The sequence below is a fragment of the Rhinopithecus roxellana genome, chromosome 17, assembly GCF_007565055.1.
Source record: "Rhinopithecus roxellana isolate Shanxi Qingling chromosome 17, ASM756505v1, whole genome shotgun sequence".
In the NCBI taxonomy this organism is placed as follows: domain Eukaryota; kingdom Metazoa; phylum Chordata; class Mammalia; order Primates; family Cercopithecidae; genus Rhinopithecus; species Rhinopithecus roxellana.
Window position 1 is genome coordinate 40,178,312 of NC_044565.1, and position 17,595 is coordinate 40,195,906.

The 17,595-nt window shown below is 37.6% G+C and overlaps 1 protein-coding gene across 7 annotated transcripts in view; it reads left to right on the top strand.

Moving 5' to 3' along the window:
* The window catches only part of USP34 (ubiquitin specific peptidase 34), a 291,125-nt gene that overhangs the window by 100,985 nt on the left and 172,545 nt on the right, over positions 1-17,595 (top strand). For all 7 annotated transcript variants that reach the window (XR_004054451.1, XR_004054449.1, XM_030921651.1 and 4 more), the window contains exons 9-10: positions 3,730-3,811; positions 3,896-3,988. Coding sequence is in view for 5 of the 7 variants with exons in the window: in XM_030921651.1 (XP_030777511.1) it covers positions 3,730-3,811; positions 3,896-3,988 (175 nt within the window). In the remaining 2 variants the exon portion in view is untranslated. The remainder of the gene's footprint in view (positions 1-3,729; positions 3,812-3,895; positions 3,989-17,595) is intronic.

Sequence of the window (17,595 nt, forward strand, 5' to 3'; positions counted from 1 at the left end):
CAAGGCATCTAAATGCTTCTGAACCTCATTTTCTCTCTCTCTCTTTTTTTTTTTCCTGAGATGGAGTCTTGCTCTGTTTGTTGCCCAGGCTGGAGTGCAACGGCACGATCTCAGCTCACTGCAACCTCTGCCTCCTGACTTCCAGCTATTGTGCTGCCTCAGTCTCCTGAGTAACTGGGATTACAGGCACCTGCCACCACACCCGGCTAATTTTTGTATTTTTGGTTAGAGACAGGGTTTCACCGCGTTGGTCAGGCTGGTCTTAAGCTCCTGACCTCGAGCAGTCCACCTGCCTTGGCCTCCCAAAGTGCTGGGATTACAGGTGTGAGCCGGCCACGCTGTTTTCTCTTTTGTAAAATAGAGAAAATAGAATCAACCAGTATGAGAGGTTTTTCAGATTAAAAATCTGTGTATGATACCTATATTATGTACATATTTTCTGTAGGACCAAGGGTTCAGTATTAGGTAATTCAGTGTTTGCAGTGACTCTGTAGAATATAACTAATGCGAGTAACAAGAATTAGCTGTATTGCTGAATTGTCTATTTCTCCTTTTAATTCTGTCATCAGTTTTTGCTTCGTGTATTTCAGGAAATCTTTTGTTAGGTCCATATGTATTCCTGATAACTTGATCCTTTTTTTCATTTTAAATGTCCTTCTTTGTCTCTTTCAGACATTTTTTGGCTTAATCTATTTTATTTGATATTGGTGTAACCCCTGAACCTTTCTTAAGCTTATTTTTGGCATGGCTTATCTTTTTCCATTCTTTTATTTTCAGTCTGCTTGTTTTGAACCTAAAGTGTGTCTTAGGGGTAACATATGGTTGGATCTTTAAAAAAAAAAAAATCTAGTCGTATAATCTCTGCCTTGATGACAGTTCTTAATTCCCTAATAATTTTGTATAGCTTTACATCTGTCATTTTGCTGTTGGTTTTCTGTGTATCTCATATCTTGTTTCTCTGTTTCTCCTTTACTGTCTGTTTTTATAGTGTATACGTAGATTCTAGTGTGCCATTTTAATTCCATTGATTTAAAAAATACCTCAATTTTCTTAGTGGTTTTATGGGTTAAATATGCATTTAATTTCTTGACATACTGATTTAACTCTAATAAAATAAGATAAAAAAGATTGCTCCTGTGTAGCTCCATTACTGTTTGGGATAAGAAGTTAGCTATTAATCTTATTCTGGTTCCTTTGTATATGCTTAGTTGTTTTTCTCTCACTGCTTTGAATCATTTGACTACAGTATGTATAGATGTGGATTTCTTTGTGTTTATCCTCCTGGAGTTTGTTCTACTTCTTGCTTGGATGTGTAGATGAATGTGTTTCATCAACTTTGGGAAGTTTGAGGTATTCAGATATTTTTTCTGGCACCTCTTCCCACTTTCTTTGACCCCCATTGCATGTATGTTTTCAGACCGCCGAATAGTGGTTAATGATACTGTCCAATTTTATAGTTGCATCGTTATTATGAAAGTCCCTTGTCTTCCCTTTAAATTTTTGAGACAGTGTCTTGCTCAAGCTGGAGTGCAGCAGCATGATTACGCCTTACTGTAGCTCTGACCTGGGCTCAAATGATCCTCCCACCTCAACTCCTTAGTAGCTGAGACCACAGGCATGAGCCACCATGCCTGGCTGATTTTATTTTAGTTTTTGTAGAAGCAGGCTTTTATTATGTTGCCCAGCCTGGCCTGGAACTCCTAGGCTCAAGTAGTCCGCCCCCGCCCCGACCTCAGTCTCCCAAAGTGCTAGGATTACAGGCGTGAACCACAGCACCAGCCTGGGTCTCCTTTTAATGTTCTTTAATAGACTTACTTAATAGTGGGATTTTTTTTTTTTAATTAATTTTGTTTCTTGAACTATGATGTAAATCAGAGAGTTGAATCTTATGGATCATAACTTCAGTAGTGCTACTCAGAAATAGGTAAAAAATACCTAGTTTTATTTTTAATGTTTTACCCTTTGAGGCCTGTGTGTCTAATTCCTAGTGTTTTTTTTTTAATAAATAAAAATTGTTAGCATAAAATTCTGTTATAGAATGTAAATTCTTTGTTGGGTATGCAATAAGAAAGTAAATTACTTAATCCTTCTAGTTTATCTGTATATAATATAGCTGAAAAAATTGGGGACCTTTTATTGTACAATTTATTTTGAAGCTTATTTTCTTCCACCCATTTTATAATGTAGTCATATGGTACTTAATGACAGGGATACTTTCTGAGAAATGCATCATGAGGTGATTTCATTGTGCAAAGTTATACAAACCTAGGTGGTATAACCTGTTGCTCCTAGGCTTCAAGCCTGTACAGCATGTTACTGTCCTTAATTCTGTGGGCATTTGTAACACTTTGTAAGTATTTGTGTATCTAAACATATCTAACTGTAGAAAAAAAAATGTAAAAAAATCTGCAAAAAAAGTAAAATAGGGTATTGCCTGTATAGGACGCTTACCAAGAATGGAGTTTGCAGGACTGGAAGTTGCTCTGGGTGAGTTGGTGAGTGAGTGCTGAGCAGATGTGAAGGCCTAGGATATGACTTTACATTACTATAGACTTTGTAAGCACTGTACACTTAGGCTACACAAATTATTTGAAAGCTTTTTTTCTTCACTATTAAATTAACCTTAGCTTACTCTTTTTATTTAATTTTATAAACTTAAAATTTTTTTAACATTTTGACTCTTTGCTTATCATATGTTGTAAGTACTTCTCTATGAGGTAAATTCTATGAGGTAAATTCTTATAATATTTAAAATACAAACACGCTATATGGCTATACAGAAGTGTTTTTCTTTATATCCTTATTCTTTATATCCTAAGAAGAAAAAAAAAAACCTTTTTTCTTTCTTTTTTTTTTTTTTTTTTTTTTACTTTTTAATAATACACATGGAGCTGTCATCTCCCGTGCTGACAATGCCTTTCTTTTTTTAAAAACTAGAAAGAGTATCCTTTAAAGATAAAAAGTATAGTAAATACATAAACTAGCAACAGTCATTTATTAAGTTTTATATACTGTATGTACATGCTATACTTTTGTATTACTGGCAGTGCAGTAGATTTGTTTACATCAGCATCACCACAAACGTGTGAGTAATGCATTGCTCCATGACATGGTGGCCACAGTGACGTTAGGTAATAGGAATTGTTCACGTCAGTTTTAATCTTATGGGACCACCATTGTATATTTGGTCCATCCTTTGGTCTGTCATTGACCAAATCATTGTTATGCAGTACATGACTGTTACTTTATTTTTCATCTATTAGTAAAAATCTTCAATAGTATAAGCAAGGAGACTTACAGTTTGGCTTGGGGGTAATTCTTTCGTTGTTCATCCTTTTGGTAATCTGCTTTCCTGATATTATCTCATTATAAAGGGCATACTGGGAAACCTTTCCTGAGTGCTTCAATACATACTATGGAAATTAAAAAGTGGGAAGGCAAAGACCTCGAGTAGGATAATACATCACTAATTCAGTGTTACACCTGTGTATTCGGTGCTACTTGTTACTGTTTCAGTTATTTGTTGCTTGTTTATAAACTCAGGGAATTTGAATTTATAAATTCATCATATTTCATTCTAGTTATGCTTTCTAGTATTCTGTAAAACTGATTGTATCTAATTCTTTATAATTCCTATGGGAACAAATTTAGGTTTACAATTGAGTCTACCTTTTAGACATGATTAAAGATGACAATATTTTTTTAATGTACTATTTTTTATTACTTTAGGTCCATTGCAAAAGAACTTGCAGACTGGCTTATTAGCAACAATGTGGTGGAGCATATATTTGGACCAAATTTACACATTGAGGTTTGTGGATAATTACATGACTTCTCTGTTCTGTTGATAGAGAAGAATATTTTTAAAAATTGATACTAGGTTTTTCTTTTCCAGATTATCAAACAATGCCAAGTGATTTTGAATTTTTTGGCAGCAGAAGGGCGACTGAGTACTCAACATATTGACTGCATTTGGGCTGCAGCACAGGTAATATTAACAGCTCACGTTTATTGAGTGCTTTGCTTATCATATGTTGTAAGTACTTCTCTATGAGGTAAATTCTATTATCCTGTTTTATAGCTAAGGAGACCAAGACATGGACAAGCTGGGACTGAAATCTGGCTTCCGAGTCCATGTCTTACTATGTTACTGGTAGAATGGAAGGAAATCAGAGTCAGTCAGTTGGAGCTTCTTCATGAAACCAACCTGGTTTAATAAAGAGACATTTTCCTGTTACTCTCATTTATACAGTCTACCCTTCTATCCTGAATTATTGTATTGGTATGTTTCTTGTCTGTTGTACTGTTTTTTTATTTTTTAAAATAGGCATATGTCCACATGATTCAAAATTCCAAAAGTAAATATAAAAGATATATTCCATGTTTTTCCTTTTTGCCCCGTCTCTCAGGCATGTAGTTCTTATCCTCTCAGGTATATCAGAGTTTTTTTTTTTTTTTTTGTATAAATAGCGAACTGTATACATTTTTCTTCTCTTTCTTCTTCACAAATGTAACATCCCAACCAGACTTGGCTTTGGCTTTTTTTTCTTTTTGTTCTGGAGATTACTCATCAATATATGAAGTGCTTTTCATCTTCTTGTAAGACTGTGTAGTGTTTAATTAAATGTATGCACCATAATTAATTTAACCAGTTCCCATTTATGGGCAGTATTTTTTCCCCAGCCTTTTTTTTTTTTTTTTTTTTTTTTTTTTTTGAGACGGAGTCTTGCTTTGTCGCCCAGGCTAGAGTGCCATGGTGCAATATTGGCTTACTGCAACCTCCGCCTCCCCGGTTCAAGTGATTCTCCTGCTTCAGCCGCCTGAGTAGCTGGGAAACTACAGGTATGTGCCACCATGCCCAGCTAATTTTTATATTTTTAGTGGACATGGGGTTTCACCATGTTGGTCAGGCTGGTCTCAGGCTCCTGACCTCATGATCCACCTGCCTTGGCCTCCCAATGTGCTGGGATTACAGGCATGAGCCACCACTCCTGGCCCCCCCGAGTCTTTTCTGTTACAAACAATGCTGTAATAAGTAACTTCTAACGTGTTTATTTCATCCTTGTGTAAAACTTTTGTGTAGCTATGATAAATTCCTACTTACAAGTAGAATTAGAATTACTAGGTTAAAGTATACGTGTGGTTTACTTGTGGTAGATACTGGTATTGCAGTTTCACTTTCCCCTTAATTTCATCAGCACATTAAATTTCATGATCTTTGCCAACCTGATGGGTGAGAAGTGGTATCATTGGTATTTTAAATTTGTGTTTCTTATATTATGAGTGAGTTTGCAAATCTTGTGTTTAAGAGCCATTTTGTTGCTTTTTCTGGAATTGTTCATATTTTTTTGCCATTTATCAATTGTTTTTCTTATTTTTTAATTTGTAGGAGCTCTTTGTGTGTCACTGAAATTGATCTTTTGTTTGTGATTACAACTTATGACTGTATCCTGGTTTGATGCCTTTTGCTTTGCTTAAGGTGGTTTTTACTGTTCAGTTTCATATTTGTGGTTGTAGTTTTTAATGGTCTGTGGATTTTGTATCTTGGTCTGAAATGCCTTCTCCATTGACAACATTATAAGAGAATTCTCCTTTAGTTTCTTCCTGTACATTTTCTACTGCAATTATATATCTTCATCTTTGATTCAGCTGGGATTTATGTTGGCTTAAAGTGTTGTGTATGTGTCCAACTTTCCTCCCTTTTTTGTTGTACAATTTTTCCAATTCTATTTGTTTACTAACTCTTCTTTCTGACTTGAGATACCAATTTTGTCTTGACTGGGTCATTTTTTGAACTTTCTAGACTGACCTATTTGTCTGTATAATTATGATCTGTACCAGGGATTGGTAAACTTATAGTCTGTGAGCCAACTATCTGTTTTTGGAAATTTTTGCCACACAGACATGCCCATTCTTCTTCTTTTTTTTTTTTTTCTGAGATGGAGTCTTGCTGTGTCACCTAGGCTGGAGTTCTGTGACATGATCTTGGCTCACTGCAACGTCCACCTCTCAGGTTCAAGGAATTCTCCTGCCTCAGCCTCTCAAGTCGCTGGGATTACAGGCACACGCCACTGCCCAGCTAATTTTTGTATTTTTAGTAGAGACAAAGTTTCACCGTGTTGGCCAGGATGGTCTCAATCTCTTAACCTCATAATCCTTCTCTCTTGGCCTCCCAAACTACTGGCATTACAGGCGTGAGCCATTGCGCCCTGCCTGACGTGCCCATTTTTTTTACTTATTGTCCATGGTGGCTTCCACAGCACAACAGCAGAGTTTAGTAATCATAACAGAGACCCTGTCACCCATAATCCTAAAATATTTAATTTCTGGTCCTTTAAGAACATGTTCGTTGAGTTTATACTATTTTTTTCTTTATTTTTACATGTATCTTTGTAATATTTTAAAATGCCTGAGACTACTAGTCCTTCCTCATTATTGTCATAACTTTTCTATCTTATTTCTTCATGTGAATTTTAGCATTGACGTAAAATGTTTTCATTGTGTTAATGATGATTAATTTGAGAACTGAAGTTCTGTCTTCCTGTCCAAAGTATGATACTCCTTTTCTTTTTTCTTTTGCATTGTTCACAGTCTCAAAGTTATTTGTATATAGATTTTTATTTCGTGCTCTGCTTAATCTTAGGAATTTGTTTTTTTATTGCTATTATAAATTGTGATTTCTTCAACTATATTTAATTTCTTCCATTATGTTGCTATTTCTTTTATTATATTTAGTGATGGAGATATAGATATATATATATAATTAAAATATTTTTCATTACTAATGATTTGTGCCTTGAGCCTTCACTGAATTCTTAGCTTTTTCGCGGTAGGTTTTCAATGTGTTTTCTTTGGCTTCCCGTGTCTAACATTGTTTGCTTGTTTGAGATGGAGTCTCCAGCTCTCACCTAGGCTGCAGCGCAGTGGTGTAATTAGCTCATTGCAGCCTTGAACTTCTGGGCTCAAGTGAACTTTTCAAGTAGCTGAAACTACAGACACGAGCCACCACCTGGCTAATTGTGTGTGTGTGTGTGTGCGCGCACACGCACGCGTTTCTAAACTTATTATTGCCTTGTAAGACATTGTTGCATACTGCTAGCATGTGAAGTTATAACTATACTTGAGTTATAGTCTGACCACTGCAATAGCTGTTTCTATATTACGTTTCATAATTTGAATCTTATTCCTTCTTGCCCTTTCAGGAACTGTTACTAGGAGGGATTATTTCTTCCTCTATTACATATTCATATATCTTGTCTGTACTGGATTTTTTATGTTGTGGGTCTCTTCATATGCCTTTGCTGTTTGTTCTGTTGCCAAGGCTAGAGTACGGTGGTGCAGTCTTGAGTTGCCATAGCTTCTGCCTCCTGGGCTGAAATTATTGTCCCACCTCAGCCTCCTGAGTAGCTGGGACTACAGATGCACACCACCGTGCCTGGCTAATTTTTGTGTTTTTTGCAGAGATGAGACTTCGCCTTGTTGCCCAGACTGGTCTTGAACTCCTGAGCTCAAGCAATTCTCCCACCTTGTGCTCCCAAAGTGCAGGGATTGTAGGTGTGAGCCACCACACCTGGCCACATTCATATTTCTACAAGACAACTAGATATATGTTGTATATACTCTGGAGTTTCATACAATACTTTTCTAATAGTGCTGTCTCTCAAATGGAACTCTTGTCTGGCAACTTCTCGGGGAATAGTATTGGAGGCGTAACTACTTGTACTTTTCTCGTTTGTCTCATCAAGCTTTCATTTCAGGTTGTAGGACTCTAAATGAGAGAATGTACAGTGGTACCAGTATCTATATTTACTTGCAATTACTTTATATAGTATTCTCCCCCAGGGAAGATCTCTGGTGGATGGGTTACCTGTATGTTGGCTGCTCGTGTTTTTCTGACTGACGGATGGCTGAGAGAAAGAATCATTCTTTATAGAGAACTTCATTTAAGTCCCATCTCCATCTCCATGTTTCTTCCTTCTGTCCATCATATCTGTTACTCTGAGCCCAGAATCTTTCTCAGTTATATTGGGAAGATTGTCTCACCTACCTCCTCTATAGCTTTCTTACAGCTTACTCTGAGCTACAACTTTCTTTACCTATTACATTTTAAAATGGTATTCTCAGGCTGGGCATGGTGGCTCACGCCTATAATCCCAGCACTTTGGGAGGCCAACATGGGCAGATCATGATGTCAGCAGTTCAAGACCAGCCTGACCAACATGATGAAACCCCATCTCTACTAAAACTACAAAAATTAGCCAGGCATGGAGACACATGCCTGTAATCCCAGCTACTCAGGAGACTGAGGCAGGAGAATTGCTTGAACCCAGGAGGGAGAGGTTGCAGTGAGCCAAGATCACGCCATTGTACCCCAGCCTGGACAACAAAGTGAGACTATGTCTCAAACAAATAAATAAATAAAAAGATATTCCCAGTCATTTTAATCTTTCAGAAATTTGTAAGTTTCGTGTCTGATGGGAACTTTAATTTTCTTTGAGCCTCCCGAGCTCAAGCAATACTTGTACCTCAGCCTCCCGAGTAACTGGGATTACAGATGTGTACCACCACATCGGGTAATTTTTGTGTGTGTGTTTGTTTTTTTTTTTTTTTTTTTTTTTTTATTGAGACGAAGTCTCGCTCTGTCGCCCAGGCTGGAGTGCAGTGGCCGGATCTCAGCTCACTGCAAGCTCCGCCTCCTGGGTTTACGCCATTCTCCTGCCTCAGCCTCCCGAGTAGCTGGGACTACAGGCGCCCGCCACCTCGCCCGGCTAGTTTTTTGTATTTTTAGTGGAGACGGGGTTTCACCATATTAGCCGGGATGGTCTCAATCTCCTGACCTCGTGATCTGCCCGTCTCGGCCTCCCAAAGTGCTGGGATTATAGGCTCGAGCCACCGCGCCCGGCCAATTTTTGTGTTTTTAATAGAGACAGGGTTTCATCATGTCAACCAGGCTGGTCTCAAACTCCTGACCTCAAGTGATCTACCTGCCTTGACCTCCCAAAGTGCTGGGATAATAGGCATGAGCCATCGCACCTGGCCTTGGTCGAAGGCTTTTAGTATATATGTTCTTTTTCTTGTATTTTCCTTTTATTTTATATTGTGGTAAAATATGCATAACATAAAATTTACCATTTTCACCATTTATAAGTGTACAAGTCAGTGGGATTAAAAATATTCATAATGTTATGTAACTGTCACCACTGTCTGTATGCAAAAACATGTTCATCACCAGTAACAAGTTGGTACCTATAAAACAACAACTCTTAATTTCCTTCCTTTCAGCCCCTGGTTTCTTCTATTTTACTTTGGTTTTTTGGAGGCAGCGTCTTGCTGTATCACTCGTGCTGGATGCAGCAGCGCAATTACAGCTCACTGCTGCAGCCTCAAAACTCCTGGGCTCAAGTGACCCTCCAGCCTCAGGCTCCTGAGTAGCTGGGACTAAAGCATGCCTACCTAATTTTTGTATTTTATGTAGAGATGGAGTCTTGTTGTATTGCTCAGGCTGGTCTCCAGTGTTTGGGCTCAAGCCATTCACCTGCCTTGGTCTCCCAAAGTGCAGGGATTATAGGTGTGAGCCACCACGCTCAGCTGTTTTACATTCTGTTGTCTTCTGTCTCCATGAGTTTGCCTATTCTAGGTACCTCATATAAGTGGAATCAGAATATTTGTCTTCCTCTGTGTGGCTTACTTTGCTAACATGTTTCCAAAGTCAGTCTGTGTCATAGCATACATTACAACTTCATTCGTTTTATGACGAATATTCCACTATATGTATATACAGCATTTTATTCATCCATCAGTGGATGTTTGGGTTGTTTCCACCTTTTGGATATTATGAGCAATGCTGCTGTGAACATAGGTTTACAAATATGTGTTCAATTTCCTGCTTTCAGTTGTTTTGTATGTACAGTCATGCATTGTATAAGCGTGTTTCAGTCAACAGAGCACATACATACACAACTATGGTCCCATAAGATTATAATGGAGCTTATTATAATTCCTGTCGCCTGGTGACATTGTGATAGCTGTCCTAGTATAGTGCAACAAATTACTTTTTCTGTGTTTACATACACAAAAACTTACCATTGAGTTACAGTTGCCTACAGTATTCAGTACAGTAACATGCTGTACAGGAGCAATAAACTATAGCATGTAGCCTAAGTGTGTAGTAGACTTTACCATCTTTTGTGTAAGTATACTCTTATGTTCACAAGAGGGCATTTCTCAGAACGTATCCCTATCCTTAAGCCACACAGAACCGTATACCTAGGAGTAGGATGTCTGGATCACATGGTAATTCTGTGTTTAACTTTTTGAGAAGCCACCAAATTGTTTTGCACAGCAGCTGCACCTTACATTCTCACCAGCGGTACCAGAGGGTTCTGGTTTCTCCACATCCTTGCCAATACTTGTTACTTCCCTTTTGAAAAAAAAATTCAGATATCCTAGTAGGTGTGAATTTGTATCTCATTGTGTTTTTTATTTGCATTTTCCTAATGATTAATTATATTGAACATGCTTGCCTGTGCTCTTTGGCTGTTTGCATATTTGCTTTGGAGAAATGTCTGTTCATGTCTTTTGCCCATTTTTTATTGGGTTTTGTTTGGTTTTGAGTTTTATAAAAAATATTCTGGATATTAATATTGTAAATCAGTTATATAATTTGCATATAATTTCTCTAAGTCTGTTTTTCTTTTTAAATTGAGATAAAGGCAAATATTGAAATACTATATAAATATAAAAATTACGTATTCAGGGTGTACAACTTGATGTTTTAACGTGCATAGTTGAAATAATCACTGCAATCAAGCTAATTCACATATATTACCTCACATAGTTACCATTTTCTTTCAAGTATGCAATAAAGTATTGTTAAATATAGTCACATTGCTGTATGTGAGATCTCCAGAATTTACTCATTTTGGAGAGCTTAAATTTTATACCCTTTAACCGATGTCAACTTATTTCTCTGTCCTGTATTCTCTGCTGCTTTGACTACTTTAAATTCATCATGTGAGACTATGCAGTATTTATCTTTCTTTGTCTGCTTTATTTCACCTAGCATAGTGTTTTCTAGGGTTAGTCATGTTGTCAAAAATGGAAGGATTTCCTCCTCTTTAAAAGCTGGATAATATCCCTGTGTGTGTATGTATATGTACACCACATTGTGTTTTTTCATCTGTGGAAAGATGTTTAGTTTTTTTCCATATCTTGGCTCTTGGGAATAATGCTGCAGTGAATGTGAGAGTGAAGATATCTCTGAGATAGTGATTGCATTTCCTTTGGATATATATCCAAAGTGGGATTGTGGATCATAACATAAGATAGTTCTGTTTAATTTTTTGAGGAACGTCTATATTGCTTTCAGAAATGACTGTACCAGTTTTCATTCCCACCAACAGTGTGTAAGGATTCCCATTTTCCACGTTCTTACTAACATTTGTCTTTTGTCCTTTTGATAATAGCTGTTACAATGTAGGTGTGAGATAATATCTCATGCTTTTGATTTGCGTTTCTCTCATGATTAGTAATATAGAGCAGCTTTTATACCTGTTGGCTATTTGTATGTCGTCTTTTGAGAAATGTCTATTTTCTTTGTGCTACATAGGGTTATTTTTTTATTTTTTATTTTTATTTTTGCTATTAAGTTGTACGAGTTTCTTAAATATTCTGAATATTAACCCCTAATCAAATACATGATTTGTAAATATTTTCTTCCATTCTGTAGGTTGCCTTTTCACTCTGATTGTTGCCTTTGCTGTGCGGAAGCTTGTTAGTTTTGATAAAATCTCAATTGTATATTTTGGCTTATGTTGCCTATGCTAATAGTTCCTGTCAAAAAAATTATTTCCTAGACCATTGTCAGGAAGCTTTTTACCTGTGTCACCTTCTAGTAGTTTTACAATTTCAGGTCTTAAATGTACTTTGAAGTTTTTAATTCATTTTGAGTTCATTTTGTATGTGGTATAAGATAAGGATCCAATGTCATTCTGTATGTGGATATCAGGTTTTTCCATCACCTTCTGTTGAAGGGACTGTCCTTTCCCTATCACATGTTCTTGGCATCCTTCTGGAAGATCAGTTGATTGTAGATGCATGGATTTATTTCTGGGGTTTTTATTCGTTCTGTGGATTCATATGTCTGTTTTTATGTCAGTACCATATATAATATATATATGTGTGTATATATATATGTATATGTTTGTTGTTTTTTTTTTGAGACAGAGTCTCGCTCTGTCACCCAGGCTGGAGTGCAGTGGCCGGATCTCAGCTCACTGCAAGCTCCGCCTCCCGGGTTCATGCCATTCTCCTGCCTCAGCCTCCCGAGTAGCTGGGACCACAGACGCCTGCCACCTCGCCCGGCTAAGTTTTTGTATTTTTTAGTAGAGACGGGGTTTCACCGTGTTAGCCAGGATGGTCTGGATCTCCTGACCTCGTGATCCGCCCGTCTCGGCCTCCCAAAGTGCTGGGATTACAGGCTTGAGCCACCGCGCCCGGCCATAATATATATTTTTAATGTACAGGGTCTTGCTCTGTTGTCCAGGTTGGAGTGCAGTGGTTCAGTTATAGCTCATTGCAGCCTCAACTTCCTGCACTGAGGTGATCTTCCTGCCTCAGCTTCTCAAAATAGCTAGGACTACAAGAGCATGCCACCATGCCCAGCTAATTTTTAATTTTTTTAAGTTGTTTGTAGAGACTGGGTCTTGCTCTGTTGCCCAGGCAGGTCTCAAACTTCTGGCCTCAAGCAGTCCTCCTGCCTCAGCCTCCCAGAATGTTGAGATTACATGTGTGAGCCACTGCACCTGGCTCATATTGTTTTGATTACTGTAGTCATGTAGTGTATTTTGGAATTAAAAAGTGTGATACCTCCAGCTGTATTCTTACTCAAGATTGTTTTTTGCTATTTGGGGCCTCTTGTGGTTCTGTAGGAATTTTAGGATTGTTTTTTCTATTTTTGTAAGGGATGCCTTTGAGGCCGGGTGTGGTAGAGCACGCCTATTAATCTCAGCGCTTTGGGCAGGCCAAGGAGGGTGGATAGCTTGAGCTCAGAAGTTCGCGTCTAGCCTGGGCAACATGCTGAAACCCTGTCTCTACCAAAAATACTAAAAACTAGTTGGACATGGTGGTGCATCCCTGTAGTCCCAGCTACTTGGGAGGCCAAGGTGGAGGATTGCTTGGGCCCAGGATGTTGAGGCTGCAATGAGCCAAGATCGTGCCACTGTACTCCAGCCTGGCTGACAAAGTGAGACCCTGTCTTGAAACAAAAGACTGCCATTGAGATTTTGATAGGGATTGTGTCGACTCTATAGATCACTTTGGGTAGTATGGACTTTTAATGGTATTTTTCTTTCAGTGCATGAATGCTGGAATGTCTTTTTATTTATCTGTGTCTTCCTTAATTTCCTTCAGTGTTTTATAATTTTCAGTGTACAACTCTTTTACTTATTTGGCTAAGTTTATTTCTAAATATTATAAAATGCTTTTGTTGCTGTGGTAAATGGGACTGTTTTCTTAATTGCCTTTTCAGATAGCCTGTTTGTGCTTAGAAATGCCACTGATTTTTGTATGTTAATTTGGATCCAGCAACTCTACTGTGTTCACTATTAGTTCTAACAGTTTTTTATTGTTGTGGAGTCGTAAAGTTTTTCTGCATATATATGATCATTTGTAAAAAGATAATTTTTCTTCCTGTTTTCTATGTGGAGTCCTTTTATTCCTTAAGTCCTCTCTTGGAATTTCAGTATTAAATTGAATAGGAGTGGTGATACTGGGGCGTCCTTGCCTGTCCCAGATCTTAGAGGAAAAGCTTTCAGTTTTTCCCTATTGATTATGCTATTATTTATGTGCTTTATATATGAAAGAAAAGCGGGTCAGGCATGCTGGCTAACACCTGTTATCCCAGCATTTTGGGAATCCGAGGCAGGTGGATCACGAGGTCAGGAGTTCGGGACCAGCCTGGCCAACATAGTGAAACCCCATATCTACTAAAAATACAAAAATTAGCTGGGTGTGGTGGTGGGCGCCTGTAGTCCCAGCTACTTGGGAGGCTACTTGGGAGGAGAACCGCTTGAACCTGGGAGGCAGAGGTTGCAGTGAGCCGAGATCGCACCACTGCACATTAGGCTGCGTGACAGAGTGAGACTCTGTCCCCCCCCCCAAAAAAAACTGAAAACAAAACTGTGGGCTTTTCATATATGGCCTCTCTTATGTTGAGGTAAGTTCCTTCTATGCCTGTTCTTTTGAGCGTTTATATTATGAATGGATGTTGAATTTTGTCAGATGCTTCTTTATTTTTTGCTGTGTGATCTATCGTTTATTTTCATTCTTTTAGTGTCCTTTGATGCACTAAAGTTTTTAATTTTGATGAAGTCTAACATACCTTTGTTATTGTTGACTATTTTTGGTGTCATACCCATGAAATAATTTTAAAATCCAATGTTATGAAGATTACAATCCTTACCTTTGTCTTCTAAGGGTTTTTAAAAAGATTTTTATTTTAAGTTTAAGTATTTGATGTGCTTTGAGTTGTTATATATGGTGTAAGGTAAAGATTAAACTTTATTCTTTTTACATGTAAATATTCAGTTTTCCTAACACCATTTGTTGAAAAAACTGTCCTTTCCCCCATTAAATGGTCCTGGAAACCTTGATTGAAAGTCAGTTGACCTTTTTCATGTGAAGGTTTATTTTTGGGATCTTCATTCTACTCCATTGGCCTACATGTGTGTCCTTACGTCAGTACCATACTGTTTAATTACTACTGTTGCTTTTTGTTTTTTCTTTTTTCCTTTTTGCAGGTTTCAAAGTCATCTTTTTCAGACTGTTGGCTATTTAGAGTCCCTTGCAATTCTGTATGAATTTGAGGACCAGGTTTTCTAGTTTTGTAAAAAGGAATAGGTATTGCCGGGCGCGGTGGCTCAAGCCTGTAATCCCAGCACTTTGGGAGGCCGAGGCGGGCGGATCACGAGGTCAGGAGATCGAGACCATCCTGGCTAACATGGTGAAACCCCGTCTCTACTAAAAAAAAAAAATACAAAAAACTAGCCGGGCGAGGTGGCGGGCGCCTGTAGTCCCAGCTACTCGGGAGGCTGAGGCAGGAGAATGGTGTGAACCCGGGAGGCGGAGCTTGCAGTGAGCTGAGATCCGGCCACTGCACTCCAGCCCGGGCCACAGAGCGAGACTCCGTCTCTAAAAAATAAAAAATAAAAAAATAAAAAAAGAATAGGTATTGCGTTGACTCTGTGGATCACTTTGGAGGCAATATTAATATCTTAACAATGTAAGTCTTCCTATCCATTAACATGAATGTCTTTCTCTTTATTTAGGTTTTTAATTTATTTTAGCAGTGTTTTGTAGTCTTCAGTATACAAAACTTTACCTTCTTTGGTTAGATTTGTTCCTAAGTATTCTTTTACACGCTATTGAAAATTATGTTACTTTCTTAATTTTCTTTTCAGATTGTTCATTTCTAGTGTGTAGAAATATAGCTGATTTTTGCATTTTGACCTTGTTCCTTGCAACTTTGTGAATTTGCTTCTCAGCTTAGTAGTTCTTCTGTGGATTCTTTAGGATTTTCTATATATATGATTATGTCATTTGCAGTCAGAGATAGTTTTACATCTTCCTTTCTCATTTGGATGCCTTTTATTCTTTTGTCTAATAGCTCTGGCTAGAAGTTCAGTACAGTGTAAAGTAGCAGTGGTAAATATGGGCATCCTTGTCTTGTTCTGATCTTAGGGAGAAATATGTCATTCATCATGGAGTATGATATTGCCTGTGGGTTTTCTATAAGTACCCCTTGTCATGTTGAGGATTTTTTTTCTTTTAGTTTTCTGAGAGTTTTTATCATGAAAGGAATCTTACAGGTTGTCTAATTTTCTGGTGTACAATTAGTTATAATATCTCATAATTTTTTTAGAACTGTAAGTTTAGTATGAATGCCCTCATTTTCATTGCCGCTTTTAGTTCTTTATGTCTTTTTTTCCCCCATAGTCTAACTAAAGGGTTGTCATTTATAAAGTCCTTTAACAAACCCTCCTTTGGTTTTGTTAGTTTTCTCTATTAACATTCTTTTTTTTTTTTTTTTTTTTGAGACGGAATATCTGTCTGTCTTGCCCAGGCTGGAGTGCCTCGGTGCGATCTTGGTTCACTGAAGCTTCTGCATCCCAGGTTCAAATGATTCTCCTGTCTCAGCCTCCTGAGTAGCTGGGACTACAGTCATGTGCCACCACACCCAGCAAATTTTTTGTATTTTTAGTAGAGACAGGATTTCGCCATGTTAGCCAGGCTGGTCTCAAACTCACAATCTCATGTGATCCACCTGCCTTGACCTCCCAAAGTGCTGGGATTACAGATGTGAGCCACCGTGCCTGGCCCATTCTTACAGTTTTTTTAAAGAGAGAATTTCTTGCTCTGTTGCCCAAGCTGGAGTGCAGTGGTGTAATCTTAACCTCCTGGGCTCAGGCAGTCCTTCTGCCTTAGCCTCTCAAGGAGCTAGGACTACAGGCTTGTGCCACCACTCCTGGCTAATTTTTAAATATTTTTTGTAGAGAAAGGATTTCACTGTGTTGCTCAAGTTGGTCTTGAACTTCTGGTGTAAAACAGTCTTCCTTCCTTGGCCTCTCAAATTGAGAGTATTACAACAGGCACGAACTGCATCTGACCAGCTTTCTCTACTATTTTCATATTCTTTATTTTATTTATCTCTGATCATTGTCTTCCTTCTACTAGCTTTAGGTTTAATTATTTCTCTTGTAGTTCCTTCCCTAAGTTGTGAAGTTTGGTTGTTGAATTGAGATTTTTTTTTAAATCCACATTTACATTTGTAAACATAAGTTTTCATGTATAAATTTTCCTCTGAACGTTGTTCTTTCTGCATTCTATTTTTTGTTGTATTTTATCTGTAAGTATTTTCTAATTTCCCTTATGATTCCTTTTTTGATCCTTTGACTGTTTGAATGTGTTAATTTCTACAAATTTGTGAGCTTTCCAGTTTTCCTTTTGGTATTGATTTTTAGCTTCTTCCTGCTGTGGGTAGAGAAATATTTTAGTATGATTATCTGTATTTTAATATCTGTTGAGGCTTGTGGTCTAGCATTCATTCTATCTTGGAACATGTCCCACATGTACTTGAGAAAAATGTGTTTTCTGCTGCTGTTGTATGAAGTGTTCTGTATATGCCTCCTAGGTTTGTTTGGCTTATTGTGTTATTCAGATTCTCTATGTCCTTGTTTATGGTTATTCTCTTTATTGAAAATTGGATATTGAAGTCTCCAACTATTATTGTGGAACTTTTTATTTCTCTATTTCTTCCAGTCTTCATAATGTTTATGATCATATCTTCTTGGTATTTTGAATCTTTTATTACTAAAGTTTTTCTTTATCTTTGGTAAACGTATGAAAACATTTTAAACTGTGGTTTGAAAAAATGCAGTTTATCCCCTTTGATCATTTTTAAGTGTGTACTTCACTAGTGTTAAGTCTATTCACATTGTGTAATAGATCTCCAGAACTTACATTGCAAAACTGAAACTCTATACCCATTGAACAACAACTCTCCTCATTTCCCCCTCTCATCAGCCTTGGGTAACCTCT